The sequence below is a fragment of the Podarcis pityusensis genome (assembly GCF_964106645.2).
Source record: "Podarcis pityusensis genome assembly, chromosome: Z".
NCBI lineage: Eukaryota > Metazoa > Chordata > Lepidosauria > Squamata > Lacertidae > Podarcis > Podarcis pityusensis.
In genome coordinates this window covers 4,265,358-4,289,223 of record NC_138044.1, presented here as the reverse complement: position 1 = coordinate 4,289,223, position 23,866 = coordinate 4,265,358, and the positions used below count along the sequence as shown (strand labels likewise).

General features: G+C 44.6%; 2 protein-coding genes and 2 long non-coding RNA genes across 10 annotated transcripts in view; 2 read left to right on the top strand and 2 right to left on the bottom strand.

Moving 5' to 3' along the window:
* The window catches only part of SLC25A25 (solute carrier family 25 member 25), a 42,523-nt gene extending 25,287 nt beyond the window's left edge, over positions 1 to 17,236 (bottom strand). Inside the window, exon 1 of one of the 2 annotated variants that reach the window (XM_080990940.1) lies at positions 16,899 to 17,236. In XM_080990940.1, the coding sequence (XP_080847066.1) occupies positions 16,899 to 17,207 (309 nt within the window). In that variant the 5' untranslated portion in view covers positions 17,208 to 17,236. The remainder of the gene's footprint in view (positions 1 to 16,898) is intronic. The other variant, XM_080990941.1, reaches the window with a different exon arrangement.
* On the top strand, positions 58 to 4,575 carry LOC308468659. The gene is made up of 2 exons (XR_013981784.1): positions 58 to 260; positions 4,350 to 4,575. It is a non-coding gene; the product is annotated as an uncharacterized lncRNA (long non-coding RNA).
* On the bottom strand, positions 3,542 to 6,631 carry LOC308468676. The gene is made up of 2 exons (XR_013981806.1): positions 6,363 to 6,631; positions 3,542 to 5,563 (listed from the first exon to the last, which is right to left on the bottom strand). It is a non-coding gene; the product is annotated as an uncharacterized lncRNA (long non-coding RNA).
* A 245-nt stretch (positions 17,237 to 17,481) lies between the features above and the next one.
* On the top strand, positions 17,482 to 23,056 carry NAIF1 (nuclear apoptosis inducing factor 1). Of its 6 annotated transcripts, none has more exons than XM_080991004.1 (3): positions 17,482 to 17,764; positions 20,425 to 21,071; positions 22,229 to 23,056. In XM_080991004.1, the coding sequence occupies exons 2-3, from the start codon at positions 20,564 to 20,566 to the stop codon at positions 22,639 to 22,641; spliced, it is 921 nt and encodes a 306-aa protein (XP_080847130.1). In that variant the 5' UTR covers positions 17,482 to 17,764; positions 20,425 to 20,563; the 3' UTR covers positions 22,642 to 23,056. The 6 variants fall into 6 exon arrangements, with proteins under 6 accessions (XP_080847130.1, XP_080847134.1, XP_080847129.1 ...); XM_080991008.1 differs by lacking the exon at positions 17,482 to 17,764 and adding an exon at positions 17,830 to 17,931; XM_080991003.1 differs by lacking the exon at positions 17,482 to 17,764 and adding an exon at positions 17,995 to 18,177.
* Positions 23,057 to 23,866: the final 810 nt, after the last annotated feature.

The window sequence follows — 23,866 nt, the reverse complement described above, 5'->3', positions numbered from 1 at the left end:
GTTTCTAACACTAGCATGTTCATTATTCAAACCAGCAATCTTGAGCCAATCAGGGAAGCGTGTGACTGGACAGTCTATTGCATACAGGCAGACAATTCTGCATAGAGTGCTGACTATAACCTCAAAGATGAGGTTGCTTGACCTGGCTAACAATTGAGGGGGGCAGCATTATAAACAGGGAAAGGCAGAGCTGAAGAAAACACATTCAAAAGATGTTCCAGCATCTGAGTCATGACCCAGACAAGAATCTTGGAAACAGAGTAAGGAATTTCTTGTCCTTTTCAAACCATGCCTACATTCTACGTCAGCTAAATCATTGTTCTTTAGGGGCCTTTGTAGGAACTAAGGTAACCTCATGTAACAAAAAGCTAGAAACTCCCATAAGGCGTATTATATCAACTTTGCCACCTGTTTAATTAATACACTGCGACAGCACCCAATGTTTATGCCCAATATCTTACCTTAGTCTAACGATTAAAAAAAAACCCAGGAAGCTAGATAATACTTGTCAAGGGGATAAGGGCCAAACTAGATACAGTCATACCTCATATTACGTTTGCTTCAGGTTGCGCGTTTTCAGGTTGCGTCTTGCGGCGACCCGGAAGTACCAGAAAGGGTTACTTCCGGGTTTCGCCGCTCACGCAAACGCGCAAAATGACGTCACACGCATGCGCAGAAGCAGCGAATTGCGACCCGTGCATGCGCAGACGCGGGTTGCGTTCCTTTCAGGTTGCGAACGGGGCTCCGGAACAGATCTGGTTCGCAACCAGAGGTACCACTGTATTCAATGTAAATACAAATTTATGTAGCAACAACATAGGCACCTAAAGGAGATGCTCAATGCTTCTTCTGCCCATAGTTCACTTTCTGCCATCTGATCCCACAAATGATCTTTCTACAGTTAAACTCACTTCTAGTACCAGATCCTGGCTAGGAAAAACAGTGCTCAGGACGAAGACGGCAGGGAACTGAGCTAAGGGTGCGGAGAAAAGCATTCTATACTCCTCACCCATGAATGAGCCTTTTTTGCTCTACAAATCATATCCCCATTTTATATGTGATGTTTAAAACAAAGCAAAACATGGACTTGCTCCTATAATGTCCAGCTGGGAAGCAGAAACCAGACTGAGTCATGATTGAGAGTTTCTATGCCTAATTACAGAAGCCTAACATGACCTCTTTGCATTGTTTCAACATCTAAATTGGGCAATGCCACCCTTATTATGCTTGCCACACATTTCACAGACATATTTCAAGTTGACAGTCTGGCGCTGGCTCTATTTTAACAGTTTTGTTCCTTGGAGTCTAGAATTGCTAACATAGCTTTTCATTTAGGATTTGGTTAAGAGTTGCTGCACTTTTGCAGAGTATGTAAATAATGTGTGGAGAAGTTACTTTTTTCTTAGAGCTATAGCTGCAGAACACCTAGAACTAGCGTGATGTACGGATTAGAGCTTGGACCAGGTAGTACAAAAATCAAATTCCAGCTGAGTCACAAGCTTACTGGGTAACTTTGGGTAAGTCCCTCTCAGCCTAACCTACTACACAGGATTGTTGCAAGGATAAAAATGGGAGTGGCAACTATGTTGGCCACCTTGAGCTATTTGGAGGAAGGATGGGGTTAAAGTAATATTTGCATGACAGTATAGTTATTTGCATGAAAAAAATGTGTACAATCCTGCTGAGAGGGGTGCTATAGCTTTCTATTTATTTTTCTTGCTAAGTTCACTTATTTACAAAAATATTAGAGTGATATCTAAGTTTTACTCAACAAACTTTGGCGAGAGCAATCTCACCAAAATCAATAGAAGCAAGTTAGTCATGTTCATTCATTTTAATGCATCTCCTCTTGAATGGATACAACCCTTCATTTTGTTTTCTCATGCAAGCCTGCAAGATGCTCCATACTAAATCCCATCATACTTACTTGCACTGAGCCTTTGAAATTGAGCAATGCAAAACTCCAAATATATTTACCGTATTTTTTGCACCATAGGGCGCACCTGACCATAGGGCGCACCTAGTTTTTAGAGGAGGAAAACACACACAAAAATATTCTGAATCAAATGTTGCACTAAACTATTTAAAGCAGCAAAGCGGGTGGCTCCTGTCTGCTTTGCTGCTTTAAATCGAGCCTCAGAGGAGGGAAGGAAGGGGAACCATGGCTTATCTAAGTCCAGTTAATAATGCTGAGCCTGACTTATGGCCATCGAGATTAGCCTGGCCGTCTCAGTGGAAATCTGGGGAGGCTGAGGTGGACTTTCCAGTGGTCAAAGTGTGGTTGTGTCTTCCTGCCCGGCATCTATTTCCTGCTCTCTTTCCCCCTGCACCCCCGCACCCTGCTTCGAGGGAAGGAAGCGGAGCCATGGATCCTCTGCTCGCAACTGCAGTGGATTCCCTCCACTTTGAAGCAGGAAAGTGGGAGAGGAGCTGCTTACACGAGAGGAGCTGCTTACACCAGCTCTTTAAAGGGGCTGCGCGGCTTCTCCTGGCTTTTCTGGGAGAAGGGACTGATGCAGCCAGTCAGTCCCTTCTCCCTCCTGGGGAAAAGCCCGCAAGAGCGCACGAACTTCGTATATTTCTCCTTACAGAACTTCTTGTAGTCCTACTAGTGTAATTTGTTGATTACAGTTGCTCTTCAAATAATTCATAGACTTCTTCCAATCTTCTGTAAATCTCTGGTCCCGCAGGTTTCGAATCCTTCCTGTCATTTTGTCCAATTCTGCATAGTCCATTAATTTCGTCTGCCGTTCTTCTTTTGTCGGAATTTCTTCTTGTTTCTATTTCTGGGCTAACAATACTCTTGCCGCAGTTGTTGAAAAACTGGTCTAAATCAACCTCCTAGCACCTGCACCTCCTCCAGGTGCAGTTACCGTGATGTTCGCACTTGACAGGAACAAGAGAGCACACAGCCATTACCTAAACACAACCCTGTGTCCAGCTCTCCCACTACACACTTCTCCTATGTAGAGGGTCATGCCAAGGCAAGGGAGTCACTTCATCATCCATTTGGCACATGCTCCCCTTTCCACAGCAATGTGATACAAGGGAGTGACATGAGAGAGAAATAAAGGATGGGTGGGAGACCAGAATGAGAGGGTGCCACCCAGCTTCCAAACTCTATTTTCTCAACTCAGTGAGACCTACTTCTGATGAAAGATGCATAGGATTTGCTATTAGAGGGCCAGGGTATCAGAGCTGGAAACATCCCCAACCTGAACGAGTCACTGCCTACAAACTCACTGAATGCCTTACATAGCCTTTTCAACTGACAGTTCCAGAAATAAACATTTACTGTACTGTATCGCTACAGACACGCCTTCCAAATCTCAGGCCTTTCTTCTATCCATCTTCTCTGCTAGGGCAGAGATTATACCGCTTGGACAAGGCCCACACTAGTATCATGTTTTCAGAATTGCTTGGAGCACTGTTGATATTGATATAGGGAAAATAGGGGTGATTGGCTTTTGCTGCCCAACTCCCCAAGGGACTGAGCCCCCTAAGTCTATGATCAGTCAGAGATGAACGGATAGGGGCAGGATGCAGTGAAAGCAAGGCAGATCTTTATTTTTCTGTTGCAAGAGTTCCCTCCCCTCCTAGCAAGGAGGCAAGAGAGGCCCAGAACCAAGAAGAAAATCTCTTTTAAGGATTTGCATTTTGGCGTAGAAAAGCAGGACATCCCCTCTACAAACAGTTAGAAATTATATCACACATAAGGTGGGATTCCTGTGGCCCAGGAAGGCCAAGGTGTGATATTACTGAGGATTTAGCAAGTTTTACATAGTTTCAGACAGTTTACACAAAACAATAGCATTTGGTAAGACAATCAGGATGCCCATCAGACATCCCTCAATGCAGAGCATATGACAATTGATACAAAGGAGGTTCATAGATATAGAAGGGGAATCCCTTCATGAACTTCCCCTGATTGCTATCTGTTCTCAGGCAAGGGGGATTCAGGAGGCAGGGGAAATATTTAGAGTCTTCATGAGAGACAAGATGGCTTTTGGACTGCTCTCCTATACTATTTTAGACATATGGTTTATATACTTATGTAGGTGTGCTTACTTTGTGCAATTATCAACATTTATTCTATATTTGATACCTTAGAATTCCTATAACATTATTCAGGCAGGAGTTTTTTGTAAAAAATATTTTAATGTTTAAATGTACAGAGTCATGAAAAAACCTTAACATACTTTCAAAAGATAGCTGTCTTAACTGGAGAAGCTAGAAGCATAGAAAACAAGCGGCAAAGGATAAAGAATGGCTGCTGACTAGGTAATTCCAATTTGTTCTCAAGTAATTCAATATGAGAAACAGCAGCCAAAGCAGCCCTGTCTCCCTAGGTGACTCTGCAATGACTCATCGGGTGTCAAGTCCAAGTGCCAAGGAGAGGATCTGCTGGTGGCTGCAGATAAGCTGTCATGTGATTCTGCACAAGAGCTTCCGTCTCAGTTCACAAGAAGGTGATTTGCATGTTGCAGTGGAACTTCAGGTCACTTACATTTCCTAACTACATTTCTGTTCATCAACTTAAGTGATGCCTCCTATAAATAACACCATTAAATAACATTGAGGACCACTCCCAAGTTATTTACCACTACCTTGGTTACTCAAACCTCTATCTGCAGTATGAAGCCGTACAGAGCAGACACAGGTTGACAATATCTGAGAGCTAGGCTAATCAGAGAAGAACTCTGGAGAGTATGTTCAGGTAATAGAAAAGCAGTCCTATGTTCCATACTGATTACAGTCTCTGCTTCCTGCTCAACAGGAAATTAAACCTGACATGCAATATCAGGTTAAATCAGTAGTGTCAAAATTATACAAGACTATTAAAACAGCCATATCACATTTAGGTGAGATTTGCCATTAAAGTCACTGAGATAAGTAACAGAATATAGACAGAATATAGTGATATTTATCTCACAGTAAAAATTTCCAGACCATCACTTACAATTTTACAAGTTGCATGGGGTATTGCTGGAGGTGCAGGTGACAAAGGATTTGGAGGAAGAGGCAGGCTTGGTGATCACAAATAACACCTAACTACCACAAATAGACAAAATATATGGACAACTGAGGCTATTACTACTGATATGATCCAGGTCAAAAATATCAGCTGGAAAGGTATCCAACTCTCTCATAATAATCCCAGGCAGTTCATTATTTTTTCCATGGATGTGGGTCACACCCACCTACCCAATTCACACCATTTATGTAGTACAGTAGTCTGTTATACGGCATCTCAAATGTCACAGTAAGACCCAGTGAGAAGAGAAACATTTATCCATAAATTTAAGAATGAAGGTTGAACATATGCAGTTAATCTGTCCGAGAGTGATAGTTTATAAGAGATAACTTGTAATCAACTGAAGACAGTAGTTCTGAACACAGTTGCAAAGTTTTGAACAGGAACTCCAAACAAACACCAGACACTGTAGCCTGTGGTGCAAATGAGCGGCTCTTGGAACATGTGAAGATGTCAAGTAGTAGAGGTCACAAGCAGGAATCTAGACTGTCGATACATGAGAAGACAAGTAAGAGGAGTTGCCACAGTCTGTGAGAAAAGAGATGAAAGTAGAGATGAGGATTCTGAACAAGGACAGACGAAAGAAGGTCATACCAATAAAAGGGTGAAAATGAGAAGAACATTTACTAGTACAAATTTAGTGGACAGTCAGAATGTTTATGGCACACATCATGCTTACAGATAGCAGAAATGTAAGAGCATTTCCATGTATTGAGGCTACCTTTGTATTGAGGCTACGTGCATCACTGTTTGATCATTGTGAAAGAAAACTTAAAAGCAGTACAGTGGTACATCTGGTTACGAACGGGATCCATTCCGGAGGCCCAGCCATATCCCGAAATCTTCATAACTGGAGGCACCTGTTCTGCACATGCGTGAGGTGCGCAGAGGCGCTTCTGCGCATGCGGCAAACCCAATTCCAGGTTTGCTACGTTTGCAACCCGAAAGTTACATTACCCAAAGGTAACGTAACCCAAGGGTCCACTGTATTTGAAACAAAAGTTGCAAATCTAAATATTCTAGCCAATCTAATTATTATTCATATTGTGAATCAGCTGAGGCATCATTTTTGAGAAATAAGGCTTTCAAATGTTTCAGGCATTTTTTTTTTTTTTTTTACAAGTTCTCCAAAATTATATACCCATCAGAACATTCAGCAGCAAATGCAAACTTTTAGAATGTAGTGTTGGGAATCTAATATAAGATGCACACACAGTGGAATTGAAGATCTTGCTCGCAGTATCACTTAGAGTAATGCCCAAATGTTTTGCTGTTGTAGAAGAAAGAGGCTCAGCAAACAGCTCTGGACAAAGTTATACAGTCATACCTCGGATTACAGACGCTTCAGGTTGCGCGTTTTCGGGTTGAGCACCACACCAAACCCAGAATTACCAGAACGGGTTACTTCCAGGTTTCAGCACTCGCACAGAAAGACTAAATCACGCTTTGCGCATAAGCGCCGAATCGTGACCCGCGCATGCGCAGCCCTGCAGGTTGCGAATGTGCCTCCCTCACGGATCACGGTCGCAACCCGAGCATCCACTGTACACAGAATAATAAGTTCTAGCTTGTAGAAGGCTTTTCAGAGAGATATATACAATGTATTACCGTTGGACCAAATAACCAAGACACAACACACAGAACTAGCTGACATACATTAATCACATGGTCATGGCTCAGCCATTACCACAGCAACAGGCTCATTGTGCCTTGCAGATTACCTCACCCACGGGGCAATTTATGTTCGTGAAGGAAATTAACCCCTTCCTGTGTCTAGCTATTCCAACATGCAATTTCAGATTTATTGTTAATTTGAGTTGAAAAAGGATAGGTGTCAGTCAAAGTAATTAAAAAACAAGCAAGCTACCTATGTCGGAATATGTTTTCTTTTAATCTAGCATTGACATCTCATAACAATTTTTCATTTATCCTTCCTGAATGATGTGGGGCAGGAAAATGTCCAACCGTTTAAAAATAAGTATATTCTAAGCAGAATAGGATAACCCCCCCCCCAAAAAAAACCCTTTCCATCCAGTGGTTCTCGTGAACAAATTCCATTTAATCATAATGGCTTTATGCTCCTATGACACTTTTACTCAGTGGCTTCAATCGAGTACTCCCTGCTCCCTATCTATCGACCAGAAACTGTCCTACTAGCTGGCATACCCTTGCAGGATGAAGCATCCACTCAAACCCTTCGCACCCACCAGTGTGGCAAAGCAGTCCTCCTCTCCCTCCCACCTCCACCACAAAAAGCTCTCTAAGCCTCACATCTGTTGCTTCTTCTTGACTGGTTTGTGCCATCATAATAGCTCCTTGCCCTTGTGTTCTTAACTAAAACTGGCTGGCCATATCATCCAAGAATTTTTCAGGAGTGCTGTTGCTATCTTATTCAGTTCGAAATTAACCCATCACCAGTCTTTTTTTGCGACTCCAGAGCACCATCTAGCATCCAGGTTCAGATTTCCAGTTCAGACCACCCACACCCACCTCTTCCTCTGCCTCTGTTTGCTCCACTGTTAAGGAGGCACTTCACTTTCTGCTCCTAGACAGAAGAGGGGTGGGTTCCTTCCCACCTTATTTCAGAAGAGAAGAGGTGTGTATGGGTGTACTTTTAAGTAAAATGAGCCTTGCTTTGGGAGAGGAGGGGGTGAGAGAATCAAGGAAGAGTGGGGAGGTTACTTTGTTGTTGTTTTGACAAATGAGGTCCTAGAAAGCTGCTTTGGAGAGGTTGGGAACCTGCTTCCTTCCCCCAACCCCCATTGTTTAGGAGAAATATTATAGTATTGATACGGAAGGGGGGGGGCATGTCTTCTTCACCTTCTTCTTCGCTACAATATATCCATTTATTTCCAATTGTCAATGTCAAAAGGGACTAAAATCTATAAAATTCATAGAAAATCAACGTGCCAATTTGCTCAATTTCTCTAGGACTCCATGACACCTCCCCTGTCTTCCATAATCCCTCAAGCAAGGTGTCAAGACCCTAATCCTGTCAAATCACTTTGCCAAGCCTTTCCTCCGGGCAATGCCAGGTGGCAGACTATGCATACATGGACCATTGTCTTCGCATCGGTATTCAGGATGTGCTTATCTGCGCATATCTCCAGCTCTGCATAATCCCCCCTCCCTCCTCCATATGTTAATCCTGTGTAACCCAACCTCTTCTTAATGTATTCATGATGTAACTGGGATGTATTTTGCACTGTATTCTGGGACATGGAGGGAAGTTTCAAAAGTTCGTGTCACCCCTTTCTCGCTGTTCAATCTCGCCTTGAACCTGTTGCGCAATAAACTTGGATCTTCTGCAGCTTGCTCCTGTCTCCGGCTGAGCTCATTTTCCTCCGCAGGGACCCGCGGACAGTGGCAGAGCAGCCTCACACCCAGATTTTACCGTAACAGTATTTTAAGACTTAGCATATGTAAGCCCACTTTAGAAATCTGACATCTGCTTGTTTTATTGTGATGAATCTCCTAATATTAGAGTCCCATTGACTGTATTTACACAAGAAAACACCCCTTAAAAGACAAGGCACCCATCAAGGGAGGGGGAGGGTGGTGCTTACATTAATACTTCAATGTTTTAAGAGATTCTCAAATTCTGGATATTAAAAGGAAGGTCCAGTGTTAGAAACTGAAATATGAAACCTAGGAGATGAATGGCACTTTCAACCTAGGTTATGGGTGCAACAATGGAATGTCTAAGTGCACTTTTTAATAACAAGAATACAAAGCTGAAAATGAATGAACTCCAACTAAAAATCTTATGTTCATTTTTCACATGGTCTAGTCCTCATCTGAAAACTGCAAAAAACAAAGCCATGCTTCCCCTGCCCACCCCCCTAATATTCTTAAGAGGATCTCTTCTTCATTCTTCATAGAGTGGCTGGAAGTAGGGAGGCAGAAAAAGATCATCCTTTCCTTCCACTCTGCAGACAAGCCCTGGATTCTCCCTAAACCCACTTTCCTTCATATAAATTTATCGTTTTGGCACCGCAATTAACACATATTAAAGGCCTATACAACTGATGGCAGAGACACCACCTTGAGTGTCCAGTTTGCAAACCTAGGACATAAGTGTCCTTCAATGAACCCACTCCAAAATTTGTTTTGATTTTAAGCCATCACTGTGAGAGTCTGAGGTAGATAACACTTTAACATGCACGATTTAAACCATCATAATTGGCTAGTATATTTCAAATTAAAAGCACATCATACATGGGTTTAAAAAGGGGGGGGGGAGAAAAGCCCCATTGAACTTGGTTGTGATTTACTTCTGAGTAACAGGCAGATTCAGATCAGGATTGAAAACCTTTCTTTCCTAAATTGTGCCCTAATTGCTTCTTTTGTTTCTTATATATTGCATTTTATTGTATTACAATTTGAATTCCATAACATTATATTCATCATAAGCCCTGTGAAATTCCTCCTGAGGTTTAATTTCTCATTTTTACCCTTTCATGCCTCAATTCCCTCTCCCCTACCTTACCATCTTTCTGGCCTTGGGCTCCCTGTCCATTAGCTACTATACCTGGTTTTGTGAAGATTTTTGGAGTGTTTTTATTTGGCTACCTTTTCATAGTGCAATATACAAATTTTAATAATAATAATTTGCTACAGTAAATTTGGCATCCCAGGTACCCAGAACCTTTCATATAATTATAACATGAGTTTGAAGGCCCAGCTGCTTAGGCAGTCACACACACACACACACACACACACACACACAAAAGTTAATTTGGAATTGGGACTCTCCTTTCACATTTCCCTGGGTGTAAGCCCTTTTGACTTCAGTAGAATCTATTTCTATGTAGAAATTGTAACACACACACACACACACACACACACACACACCCCCCATACACTATTGCTGAGGCTGAGGCTGAGCCTCATTTATGTTTGGGGTGTCCAGTTAAGAACTTCTATTTAAAATGTCATATTAACAATTTGTCACTGATTTGTGTGAATTGTGTGTTCGTTCATGCATTTCAAAAAAACAAATAGAAAGTGCTGCTACATGGGGTGGGAAGGGAATGGCAACTAGCCATTCTGCTTTTGCCCTGGTTCCAGGAGCCATTTGGCTCCTAGCTTTTATATTTCAGTTTCTAACACTGATTATCTCAGCACGTCATGTCTCTTACAGGTATCCCTATTGGCAATTCCTCCAGAACAGCACCACGTACCTTCCCCATGACTCCGAAGTGCAGCTTTCCCAACCATGCCATCTTCTGTAAAGCACAGAACATTTCATTGTCATGGAATGGCTGAAATTGCTCTAAGTAGCAATGCAGACATTTATTATTCCACAAGGCTCATGAGATTGGAATGCCTGTCTTTAAAAATATGAAACAAGGATTCTAACTGCCCTCTTGTGCTTCCAGAAAAAAATGGATCTCAAAGTGAACACGTTTTCCATGGAGAGGCTCCCAAGGAGCTAGTCAGCATCAAGAGGAGGCACATGGACTTAATAAATAATAATAATAATAATAATAATAATAATAATAATAATTTATTATTTGTACCCCGCCCATCTGGCTGGGTTTCCCCAGCCACTCTGGGCGGCTTCCATAGAAACAAAAAATACAGTAAAATATCACAGATTAAAAGCTTCCCTGAACAAGGCTGCTTTAAGATGCCCTCTAAATGTCAGGTAGTTATTTATTGCTTTGACATCTGATGGGAGGGCGTTCCACAGGGCGGGCGCCACTACCGAGAAGGCACTCTGCCTGGTTCCCTGTAGCTTTGCTTCTCGCAATGAGGGAACCGCCAGAAGGCCCTCGGCGCTGGACCTCAGCGTCCGGGCAGAACGATGGGGGTGGAGACGCTCCTTCAGGTATACTGGGCCGAGGCCGTTTAGGGCTTTAAAGGTCAACACCAACACTTTGAATTGTGCTCGGAAACGTACTGGGAGCCAATGTAGGTCTTTCAAGACCGGTGTTATGTGGTCTCGGCGGCTGCCCCCAGTCACCAGTCTAGCTGCCGCATTCTGTATTAATTGTAGTTTCCGGGTCACCTTCAAAGGTAGCCCCACGTAGAGCGCATTGCAGTAGTCCAAGCGGGAGATAACCAGAGCATGCACCACTCTGGCGAGACAGTCCGCGGGCAGGTAGGGTCTCAGCCTGCGTACCAGGTGGAGTTGGTAGACAGCTGCCCTGGATACAGAATTGACCTGTGCCTCCATGGACAGCTGTGAGTCCAAAATGACTCCCAGGCTGCGCACCTGGTCCTTCAGGGGCACAGTTACCCTATTCAGGACCAGGGAGTCCTCCACACCAGCCCGCCCCGTCTCCCAAAAACAATACTTCTGTCTTGTCAGGATTCAACTTCAATCCATTAGCCGCCATCCATCCTCCAACCGCCTCCAGGCACTCACACAGGACCTTCACCGCCTTCACTGGTTCTGATTTGAAAGAGAGGTAGAGCTGGGTATCATCTGCATATTGATGGACACCCAGTCCAAATCCCCTGATGATCTCTCCCAGCGGCTTCATATAGATGTTAAAAAGCATGGGGGAGAGGACGGAACCCTGAGGCACCCCACAAGTGAGGGCCCAGGGGCCTGAACACTCATCCCCCACCACCACTTTCTGAACACGGCCCAGGAGGAAGGAGCGAAACCACTGTATAACAGTGCCCCCAGCTCCCAGCCCCTCTAGACGGTCCAGAAGGATGTTATGGTCGATTGTATCAAAGGCCGCTGAGAGATCCAGCAGAACCAGGAAACAACTCTCACCTTTGTCCCTAGCTCGCCGGAGATCATCAACCAGTGCGACCAAGGCAGTTTCAGTCCCATGGTGAGGCCTGAATCCCGATTGGAAGGGATCCAAATGGTCCGCATCCTCCAGGCGTGCCTGGAGTTGTTCAGCAACCACGCGCTCAATCACCTTGCCCAAGAATGGAAGATTTGAGACTGGGCGATAGTTGGCCATACTGGCCGGGTCTAAAGATGGTTTTTTAAGAAGCGGTTTAATGACCGCCTCTTTCAGCGGATCTGGGAATGTTCCCTCACAGAGGGAAGCATTCACCACCCCGCAGAGCCCATCGCCCAGCCCTTCCCGGCTTGCTTTTATTAGCCAGGATGGGCAAGGATCAAGGAGACAGGTGGTTGCTTTCACGCATCCAAGCAGCCTGTCCACATCCTCGGGGGTAACGGATTGAAATTGATTCCATGCAACTTGACCAGACGGAGCTCTAGCACTCTCCCGCCCTGGCCCTGCTCCCACGGTGGTGTCTAGCTCCTTCCGAATATGAGTGATTTTATCTGCAAAAAAACTTTGCAAAATCGTTGCAGGAGATCTTGGGGTCTTTACAATGCCCCGGTGGTAAAGGTGGTTCCGTTAAATTGCGAACCACCTGAAAGAGTCTCCTGCTACTATTTTCTGCAGATGCAATAGAGGCGGTGAAGAAAGTCTTCTTCGCCGTCGCTATCGCCACTTGGTAGGCTCGACGTTGAGCTCTAACCTGTGTCCGGTCAGATTCGGAGTGAGTTTTCTGCCACCGACGCTCTAGCCGTCTCAGCGATTGTTTCATCGCCCTCAGCTCCGAAGAAAACCACGGGGCTGTCCGGGCTCCATGCAATCGGAGAGGGCGCTTCGGAGCCAGACAGTCGATAGCCCTGGTTAACTCCGCATTCCAGCGGGCCACCAGGGAATCAGCTGAAAGGCCATCAACATGGGCTAAAGCATCCCCTACCACTCTCTGGAAACCATTTGGATCCATTAAGTGGCGGGGGCGGACCATCCGAATTGGTCCCACCTCCCTGCAGAGGGGAAGGGTCGCGGAGAAGTCCAGTTGCACCAGGAAGTGATCTGACCATGGCACTTCTTTTGTTTCACTTTTACTTAGTGTCAGATCACCCACGTCACTAGAGGTGAACACCAGGTCTAAGGCATGTCCATGACTATGAGTTGGGCCAAACTTATTCAGGGACAGCCCCATGGAGGCCATGCTTTCCACGAAGTCCCGAGCGGCCCCTTGTAAGGTCGTGTCGGCATGGATGTTAAAATCCCCTAGGACAACCAAACTAGGTGTCTCCAGGAGAAAATCCGCCACGACCTGAAGCAGCTCGGACAGGGAATCCTTGGTGCAGCGGGGAGGTCGGTACACCAAAAGGAATCCTGTACTGCCCCTATTGCCCAACTTCCAGAACATGCACTCAGAGAACTGGATCTTCCCAGTAGGACGCCTGGTGCAAGCTAGTGACTTCCTAAAAATCACTGCAACCCCCCCTCCCCGCCCACATGACCTGGGTTGCTGTGCGTAAGAGAAACCTGGTGGGCAAGCAGCGGCAAGGACAGGCCCATCTGCTTCCTCCAACCAGGTCTCCGTCACACATGCCAGGTCAAATCCTCCATCCACAATCAAGTCGTGGATGGCAGTGGTTTTATTCATCATTGACCTGGCATTGCACAGCAACACTTTCAGGTCATGTGGGTTTCCCCTGTTGATTCCAGTATCCATCCGGTCAAGGCCAGACCCGGAGGCAGGGATAGTCTTCAAACAACGAAATGAGATATTATTTTGGTGGTAGCAGAATTCTGGGGAGGATGTGACAGCAGAGATGTGAAAAAGAATGGCCAGGAAAAAGCATGTTGCAGTGGTCAAGACTAGCTGGAGCACAAACTAACAATTTAGCCAAGGAACCAGATTTCCACTGCCCGCCCCGCCCTTATTTTGCATATGACAACATGCCAGTTTTTAGTTACACACTAAATACAGGAAGTTAAGGAGAACAAAAAGAAGGGCGCCTAGACATTTTGTTTTGGCACCCACAACCGAGGTCCATAGAGCCACATGGCTCCTAGCATTCTTATGTCTGTTTGTAGCATTGACCTGTTCATAGGGGTGTACTGCAAAGCTGTCATTGAAGTTGGAGAGTAAATTGAGGTGGCTTAGGAGAAAAGAAAAGTTAAATCGTGCACACAGGTAATGATTCTCCCAGAATCCTAGAAATTTGAATGAGACAAGAATGTGCATATACACGCACATGGATGTAAAATGCCAGAGCACAACTTCTCTTCTGTGCTGGGAGTAAGCATCACTGTTAAGTTTCACAACGCACACATGCTGTAGTAAGTTTATGAATGTGCCTGCTTTGGAAGCCAGCTCAGGACAGGCTGTATGAGGGTAAATGTATATTGGGTTCAGCAGGCAAAGAAGAACCTTCAGCAACTTGAAACAGTATTTGCTCACTACAAGTAAACAATCTTCTGTGAAATGTTGTAGGGAACCAATTGACTTTAGAAATGGCTGGTATGACCAATGACCATAATATGATAATAGCATGATTGTATTGGTCACCCAGGGTTCAGTCACCCCAGTAAAAACAAAACAAAAACAAAAAAGCCATAGCCCCACACACCATTTCAGAAGTGAAAACAAGGACATGCTTATTAATGATTCTACACATCACTGCCATAGGCTTCCTACCACCACCACTACATGATGTTGGAATATTGTCTCCATCTGCTGTGTTCTGCTGCAAAAGAATGAATTCCGCCAACTTAAAGGTTGAGAAAGTTACTATAGCTCCATTAAAGATACACTAGGAAAACATGATTGTCCTACCATATATTATCAACTAAAAATGAGCATCCGTATATGAAGTGGCAGGCAGCAGTCCATCCACTATCAGCTGAAACTGACAGATTTACAAATTATGAATTATAAATACAGCAGCCTTCAGAAATGTGCAGCTACCTGGATGAAGGGAAGAAGAAGCAGTGAACACTGGCTTCATATGCATATTTCAAGTGTTCTTAACACTAACTCAGTTAAAAGCTGAAGGCATTATAACTCAACTCTAATCATGCCACTATGATTCTACACTAGTGTTATGATACGCATGCTGCTCTAGGAATCAGGTTATTATAAATTAACACCTGGAACAAGTAGATAAAGCTATATACTTTACACATACATGAGTATGTATAATGCTGTTTGTTTTTTACATCTCTCATCCAATTTGAACAGCTTTTAAAGAGGACTGGACAAATTCATGGAGTACAAGACTATCGGTGGTTGCTGGGACCAGTTGCCAGTTGCTGGGGATTGCAGGTGGGCAGAGAGCTGTTTGCACATCTTGCAGGCTTCCTACAAGCACATCAGTCAATGTGAGAACAAGATGCCGAACTAGATTCTGGTCTCACCCAGCAGGCTCATCTTACTGTTCTTGTATCACTTGTACATGAACATGATAAAGACTAATTAAAAACTGCAATTTCAGTCAGATGGTTGTTTATTTCTTTGACATCTATCTGATGGGAGGCCATTCCACAGGGCGGGCGCCACTACCGATAAGGCCCTCTGCCTGGTTCCCTGAAACCTCACTTCTCGCTGTAAGGGAACTGCCCAAAGGCCCTCGGAGCTGGACCTCAGTATCTGGGCTGAACGATGGGAGTGGAGATGCTCCTTCAGGTATACAGTCATACCTCATGTTGCATCCGCTTCAGGTTACGTGTTTTCATGTTGCGTCCTGCAGCAAACAGGAAGTACCAGAACGCTAAATCGCACCTGTGCAGAAGCACTAAATCATGCCACGTGGAGACACGGCGCTTTGGCTTGTGTAAGTTCTGTGTTACGGATGGGCCTCCGGAACGGATTGCGTCTGTAACACGAGCTTCCACTGTATTGGGTCGAGGCCGTTTAGGAAACGTACTGGGAGCCAATGGAGGTCTTTCATGACCAAAGTCAACAAAAAATATAAATATCCCAATTTATTTACTCATTTGAAAAGACATCTGAAGGCAGCCCTGTTTAGGGAAGTTTTTAATGATTGACGTTTTATCATGTTTTTAATATTCTGTTGGGAGCCGTCCAGAGAGTCTGGGGAAAGCCGGCCAGTTATTTATAAATAATAAATTGGTGGTGATGGTGGGTATAAATAATAAATTTTTGTTGTTTGCTGAACAGACTTGTTTTTAGATCTAATGAATTATGTGGAAATTGTTCAGATTTGGTTGTGCATTTTTAAAATGTGTTTTATTTCCTGTTTGTGACAAGAAGTCTGTAATTGTTTATTTTTTCATATCATAAGCATGGTTCAAACTATGGAAAGACTGAATACAAATAAAATGATGCATATAATAATAATAATAATAATAATAATTTTTATTTATACCCTGCCCTCCCCAGCCGGAGCCAGGCTCAGGGCAGCTGACACTAGTAAAATTACAGTACAAACATAATGGGGGGAGGGGCCAATTTAAAATACAGGTTAACATGCAATTTAAAATCCAGCCTCATTTTAAAAGTAACCCATAGCTCAAAACCATAAGGGGAGGGAAACATAAGGGTCAGACTGAGTCCAAACCAAAGGCCAGGCAGAACAGCTGTCTTGCAGGCCCTGCGGAAAGATGTCAAGTCCCGCAGGGCCCTATTCTCTTGTGACAGAGCGTTCCACCAAGTCAGGGCCAGTACTGAAAAGGCCCTGGCCCTACCTGAGACCAATCTAACCACCTTGCGACCTCCAAAATGTTGTCATTTGTGGACCTTAAGGTCCTCCGCGGGGCATACCAGGAGAGGCGGTCCAGTATTATCTTTTATATGTTCAGGGAAGTTTTTAATGTGTGACATCTTAGTGTATTTTTGGTCTTTGTGGAAGCCGCCCAGAGTGGCTGGGGAAACCCAGCCAGATGAGCGGGGTACAAATAATAAATTATTATTATTATTATTATTATTATTATTAATTAAGGTTTGCAACAAATTAGCCTTTCCCCCCAAATGATTTAGCATCGAAAGAAGCTGTCTCATAAAGCGAGAACAAGGGGCGGGAAGAAGAAGAGGGACACGGGCCCTTCGCGAGAGGTGGCTAAGCAGCGGGGGGTGAAAGAAGCAGGTCTGGAGGAATTGCGGAAGGGCTTACCCACACATCCCTCTCGGAGCGCTGAAGCCCGAGGCGCTGCAGGCCGATTAACAAGTCGTGGACGCAGAGAGCGCCGTCGCGGTTCACGTCCAGCTGGAGGAAGAGGCTCCGCAGGCGCCGCTCCTGCTCCGGGGGCGAAGCGAAAGAAGCAGGAGGGGACGAGCCGCCGCTTCCATCAAGGGCGGGTATGGCGGGCCCCCCCGCCACCGCCGCGCTCAAAGGGGTCGCCGTGGCGGCGGCGGCGCCGCACTGGCAGAGGACGCCGTTCACCACCGGGGAAGCCAGCGAGTGCCGCGCGCTAGCCGGCATGCCCAGTGGCCTCAGCCGCCACGCACGCGCACCCCCACCCTTGAGGCGGCTCGCCGGGAAATGGCGCCGCGCCTGCTTCAAAGGAGCCGGCCTCTTTCTCTTTTACCCACCCGGCCTGCGCGCGCCGCTCGCTGATTGGCTGATTGCGTCAACGTAACGGAACCGAGTCACCTGGTTGGCCAGATCAGTGTGTCGTCACCCGAAGCGCCGGCAAAAAAAAAGGGGGGCAGGGAAGGGGCTCGCGACCCCCTCTATTAACCAATCAAAAGGGGGCATGGAAGGTCCTATGAAGCCAAAGGAGGCGGGGACGCAAAAGGACAGGGCGCCGAGCGGCACGTGACTCGGGCGTCTCTCTCCCCCACCCCATCCGCCTCTTTCCACCCACCCAACCCTGTGTTTCGCTGGCTTTCTTGACAGGCACGAGTACCGGTAAGGTACTACATATACACATTTCGTACGCTTTCTGACGAGAAGGGCAGGACGGCACGAAAGCCTCTCAGCCAATGAAAATGAAGGATTGGCAAGATGGCGTGCAGCGATTGGAGAAAGAGATTTGGGTAAGGCCTATTGGCCAATGTAACTGAATACTGACAGCTAGTAGGCGTCGAGGCAAAAAATAGGCAGGAGGCGGAACTTCAAATGTGATAGGCAAGACTGTGGCGGAGCGGTGTGGAGGGGTGTAATTTGCATATGACTGACATGACTGTTACTCAATCCGCAACCAGTAAGTGCTGCCCTATGTCTAATAAGGCGGGGCAAACAGCTAGACGAGGGATAGCGGTCTTTGGCGCAAATCCAAAGCGAGCCAATAGGAGCGAAGCGTTGCGGGTGGGGGTGGACACCGGGTCGTGAAAGGCAGGAGGACAGTCCAATAAAAGTGGAGAGACAAGAGACGCTGATTCTGGAAGCCATTACGCCACTGCCGCAGACTAGAGGCCCTCTTTGGTGTGGGATTCGACCGGTAGTTGGGGTACGCAATTTGCGTATTATTATTTTTGTGTGTTTTTTTAAAAAGTATTTATAATTTTGGGAAATATAAATGGGGAGCGAGGAAGGGGCTCCCCTGAGGGCACTTAGGGCTCCAGCCTCGCCTGAGGCCGGCGGGGCAGTTATCCAGGATCCCCACCCTCCTCCTAGGCGTTGGGCCTTTCCTGGGTTCCCCTCAGCGCCCTCTGGCGCTCTTTGCCGCCGCCTCCCTCAACCTTCCCCTCACACCCATCTTCTCCTTTATCCTGTGCTGGGTTTATCTCAGCAAACTCCCTTCCACGGAATCATAGCATCGTAGAGTTGGGAGGGATCCCAGGGGTCATCTAGTCCAGCCCGCTGCGATACAGGAATCTCGACTAAAGCATCCCTGACATATTGCCATCCATCAGGGGAATCTCCCCCCCTCATTCTCCATTAGAAATATTTAATTATCATTTATTTGTTAAATTATTTATTAAACCCTTCACCCAAAGATCGCAGTGTGGTTCACACCCGCCCGCACATATCTTGAAGGTTGGAAGTTTCATATCATTCTTCCTTCCTCCCTCTCCTCGGAAACCACAAACTTCCAAGCGAAATCATGTTTAATTTACCCTCTTCCTTTTTCTCTCTCCCCCACCCCCAACCCCACGTCATCCTTTTCCCCCTTCCTCTTAAATTTATAACTAATTCTTTTTCTTCTCCTCCCTTCCCTCAAGAAATCACACTGGCATTTTAAAACGTATGTTTTCGTTCCTCCTGCCCAGTATACTCTTGGGTGTCCAGTACGAGTCATGCGTGGAGTAACCCCATTGAAATCAATGGGCACAGGCAAGGCGTAGTTGGATACAGCCTCTGGATTTGTTTTTTCCTTCCTCAGAAACTGTTATTTGTTTCCTCCCATCCTCTTCTGCTCCCATAAATTAAACAAATATAGGCAGGTCTCTGCTTATGTTGGAGGTTACAATCCAGAGGGGTAGCACGTAAAGCCAAAATAGTGTATAGTCAAAACACATTGGGTGCAATGGCAGGTAGGATTGCCAAATGTTCTTTTACTGGACTCCCACCCTTTAAAAAAATAATTGTCAAGTGTGTACAGATGGGGGGGGGATTGCCAAGTGTGTACAGCCGAATACGCGTAAGTTAAATACTTGCAAGTTGTGAGTTATGTGCATGCATTATATTTCAGGGTATTTTTACTGAAATTACAGTGCGATGTAATGAAATTTCAGTTTTCACTTCTCTTGTGATAGGAAACTCCTTTTTTGTAATTATTTTGATTAGCACCATTGACTCTAAAAATTACTGATTTTTTTTAATGGTACAATACCATTCATGTCTACTCAGAGGTAAGCCCTATTTATTTCAGTGGGGCTTACTGCAGGGTGAGTCTAGAACTGAACTGCAGCCTTAATTTCAGGACTGCACCATCCCAATCTTACTTACTCAGAAGTTAGTCCCATTGTACTCAGTGGGACTTCCCATATATGTGTGCATAAAATCACAGTCTTAATAAAACAGTCACACATATCCCTTTCATCTGCCTCCTGCCATTTTTAAATAGTAAATCCACCACCCCATCATCGTGCATACAGGACACCTGGCTCTTCGAAACCAATAATGCATACTGTTCCCACTTGCTTTCTGTATTTTAGACCAGCAGACTCCCTCTCCCCAGAAAAACCCTTTTGAAACTGATCTTCAAAAAATTGCCATATAAATCTAATAATCAACTGCATTGACCAAGATAAAGTAACATCTTACTGCCCAGTCTTTGCAATTTATGGCTTTGAACATACTGATAATTTATAAGTGTATCTCTTGAAGATAATGCTGCCTCCTGGTACAGAAAAAGCCAAACTTTAGTCCTTCAAGGAGACCCTGCTGGGTGTCCTCTGCTGAATTGGATTTGGTAACAATGCAAAAGGACATCTGCTTGGTGACAGCACTCACCCTCTGGAATGCCCTCCCTCAAGAAATTTGTGGAGAGATGATCAATGACCTTTAAGTGCTTCTCAGTAATTTCCAGGGTTACCCCAGCTTTCTTGGTACGTTTGACTGGTTGTGTGGGTGTGTGTACTAAGTTTTATTTGTATTAAAGAGTTGTGTTTTGTTTTGATCTCATTACATCAAGGTTTTAGGAAATTTTATTGAATTTTTAAATTGTTTTCATGTAAACTGGTTATAGAGGTTTTTATTATACTAACCACTTTGGTCACAAGGAATAACCTTGCTTCTCAACTTTTTCTAGAGTTTAGTTGTTTACTGCAGCCAGATCTGTGTCCTTGGCAGCTGCATTTCAACCTTCCCAGACATCCTGATATCCTGTTTTGTCTCTGGACTTCACCAAGGCCCACAGCACCCAGTTTGCTTTGGGACTTGAACATTCCATGGCAATGGCATCCCCTCCGGCTCCGCCGGCTAAAAAGCGGAAAATGAACTTCTCGGAGCGAGAAGTGGAGATAATTGTGGAGGAGCTTGAGCGGAGCAAGCACCTACTGATCAACCACTTCAATGCTGGTGTACCACTGGCTGCTAAGGCTGCTGCTTGGCACAACATCCTACGCCGTGTTAACGCTGTTGCTACCTGCCGCCGGGAGCTGCCTGAAGTCAAGAAAAAATGGTCTGATCTCAAGACGGAGGTGCGACGCAAGGTGGCACAGGTCCGGGCTGCAATGGAAGGAGGTGGCGATGGCCAGGATGGAGGTGTTGAGGGCCAAGATGCTGAAGATCCATTAGGAGTCACAGCTGCTCCAGTTATTCTAACTCCCATGCAGCAGCGCATCTGTAACTTGCTGGGGGAAGCCACCATTATTAGCCTGCCTGCCGGAGACTGCACTTCAGATGGATCAGAGATACCTATTACTGCTGCAGCCACAACAGTCACCCTTACTCAGAGTGAGTGTGTTGTTTCTTCCTTCCCCATGTTATACACAATGCTTAACTGAAACATTCAGTGAAATAAAGTTATTTGATTTCTTAGATTGTACCCTGACCTGTGATCCTCAAATGAAGGGAAGTATAGAAATTTGATGGTTAAAAATGAAAATTCTGTAATGGATAATAAGACTCCACTTGAAGCATCCATTGGGTTGAGCTAATTCAATTGCTTTCATTTGATTTTCTCATTGCAAACAGCTGAAAGTCTAAATTTTGATAAGCCTGCTTTGCAATGGGGGCTGAATAATTTTGTTTGCAACTGTAAGTAGCACTAACTTTGGATTATAACCCTCAATCTTCTCATTTGTGATTTGAGTCAAGATTATGGATTTTTCTCACACCACATCTTCCTTACCATTGCCAGGCTGTTTTGTGTTATCACCAACAGTGCCTTGTCAAAACCATTTTGTTTTTATGCTATTGTTACTGGTTCTTTTGCATTTTCTTTCCCTCTTACCTTGTTCTTCTCTGTTCCAATCCGTCCAAAAGAGTGCAGATAAAATCCTTGTGAATACTTCCTTGTGAAAACTTCAGGATTCTTTTTAGGATGCTTGTTCCAGTTTTTACTATGTAAACTGCTGTGTGAAGACCACAGCGAAGTTTGAAGTGTAAAAAAACAGCAGAATATATTAAGAAACATGTTGGAGAGGGATGAAATTAGATGATGGAACCTTAAAACACAATTACAGTGGTACCTCGGGTTACATAAACTTCAGATTGCAGACTCCACTAACCCAGAAATAGTATCTCGGGTTAAGAACTATCCTTCAGGATGAGAACAGAAATTTAAGAACTTTACTTCAGGATGAGAACAGAAATTGCGTGGCGGCGGCGCGACAGCAGCAGGAGGCCCCATTAGCTAAAGTGGTGCTTCAGGTTAAGAACAGTTTCAGGTTAAGAACGGACCTCCGGAACAAATTAAGTGCGTAACCAGAGGTACCACTGTATATGTAATTTGGGTTATAAACTTTGGTTCTGTTGAGTGGAAAGTCACTAGTTTTGTTGAATTGGAATGTAATTGTTGAGTAACAAATGTAACTTTCTATATAGAAAAAAGATTAAAATATCATATAAATATTGTAGCTTAAATAAAATTTCCTTCCTCTTCTTCTTAGTTCCAGCTGAGACAACATACCATAGTTTGGAGGATGGTGTTGTGGAGTACTGCACAACAGAAGCGCCGACCACAGTCACTGCCGAGGCCCCCTTAGAGATGATGGCTCAACAAGCAGAAGTCTCTGTGAAGCCTCAGGAACTGAAGAGCCGCATTGCCCTGAACTCAGCCAAGCTCCTGCAGGAGCAGCGAGTGACCAATCTCCACATGAAAGAGATGTCCCAGAACATCGAGCAGCAGAATGACCTCCTGCAGATGATCCGCCGCTCTCAGGAAGTACAGGCATGTGCACAGGAGCGCCAAGCCCAGGCCATGGAAGGGATGCAGGCTGCTCTGAATGCTCTTGTGCAGATCCTTCGCCCCATGATTAAGGACATCCGCCGGTTTCTACAGAGCAACGCTCCTGCTCCTTAAGTGGCCTCAGACCCCAGCAGAGCAGCCCAAAACAGACAGTATGGCATCATTCAATGGAATAAAATGGACAGTATGGCATCAATGAAATAAAATGGACAAAATGGCATCATTCAGTGAAATAAAATGGACAAGATGGCATCATGCAATGAAGTGAAGCCTTCCAGGCACAGACTTGATCAAGAGAATGAGCAGGGTATTTCTTTGTATTTGACAGTGTCTGCAAACTGATTCAGTGCCTGCCTTTTTGGGGGGGGGGGGGCTGAAAACCTACTTGGATTATTTCTGCTCTTGCTTTTTATTTTTTAAAATGTGTGCACCGTTTCTAGATGTGGCCTGCATAGAGCATATGTGACAAATGCGTAATTTAACATTGGACTTTCAAAATTGGGAAAATAGATTTTATATAAAAGAGAAACTTTTTTGTTTTCGTTTATTGTGTTAAGAAAGACCATTTTCATGAATTTTAGGTAAGCATTAGTTTTGTCATCTAATGGCAAAAGTCAACAAAAGAAAACAAACGTTTTAATGGTCCAGGAGTCAGTCAAATTCATTTTCAAAAGTAACTGGCTGTCATAAAAATGCAGATTTGAGGTATATTTCAGCATAAGCTGTCCACAGCACACTGACCCCCATGCTGTACAGTAAAATTTTGTCTATTCCATTGAGCTTCTGAGGCAAGCAAAGAAATCCTATAAATGAGTTTTTTCCTATATATATATAAATAAATAACAATTTCTCTCCCTATTCTTCAAGAAGGAAATTCTCTGAAGAACTCTTTTGAGAAATCTGTCCCTAGGAGCGGAGGGAAGAACAGGGTACATAATAAGCAGTATTTTCTCTTAGCCGTAGCAATACTCCCCATGTCTGCCATTAAATTTAAAATGCTCGCTCTTTGGCTACTTGCTTAGACATGCATAGCAACACAACTGGAATAGTTAGCTATGTGTGTGTACATGCAGCTGTAAAATAAAATAGCTTTGATGGTTATGCATTGGACCAGGCTAGGCTTTTGTCATCAACTGTCACAAAAGCTGGTCAGGTTTCTTTTACAGTGGTACCTCGGTTTTTGAACATAGACCGTTCAAGTTCTGAAATGTTCGAAAACTGAAAACTCAATAGCTGACAGATAGCATTCAGGATCTTGCACTCAGCGGAAGCTGCATGGCGTGTTTGACTTCCGAAAAGTGTTCGAAAACTGAAGTATTTGCTTCCGAGTTTATAGCGT

Excerpts from the sequence above, each read along its gene's own strand:
- NAIF1 (XM_080991004.1), top strand. The coding sequence starts at position 20,564 with ATGGCAATGGCATCCCCTCCGGCTCCGCCGGCTAAAAAGCGGAAAATG. Across the intron at positions 21,072-22,228 it reads AACAGTCACCCTTACTCAGA|TTCCAGCTGAGACAACATAC; the intron begins GTGAGTGTGTTG and ends TCTTCTTCTTAG.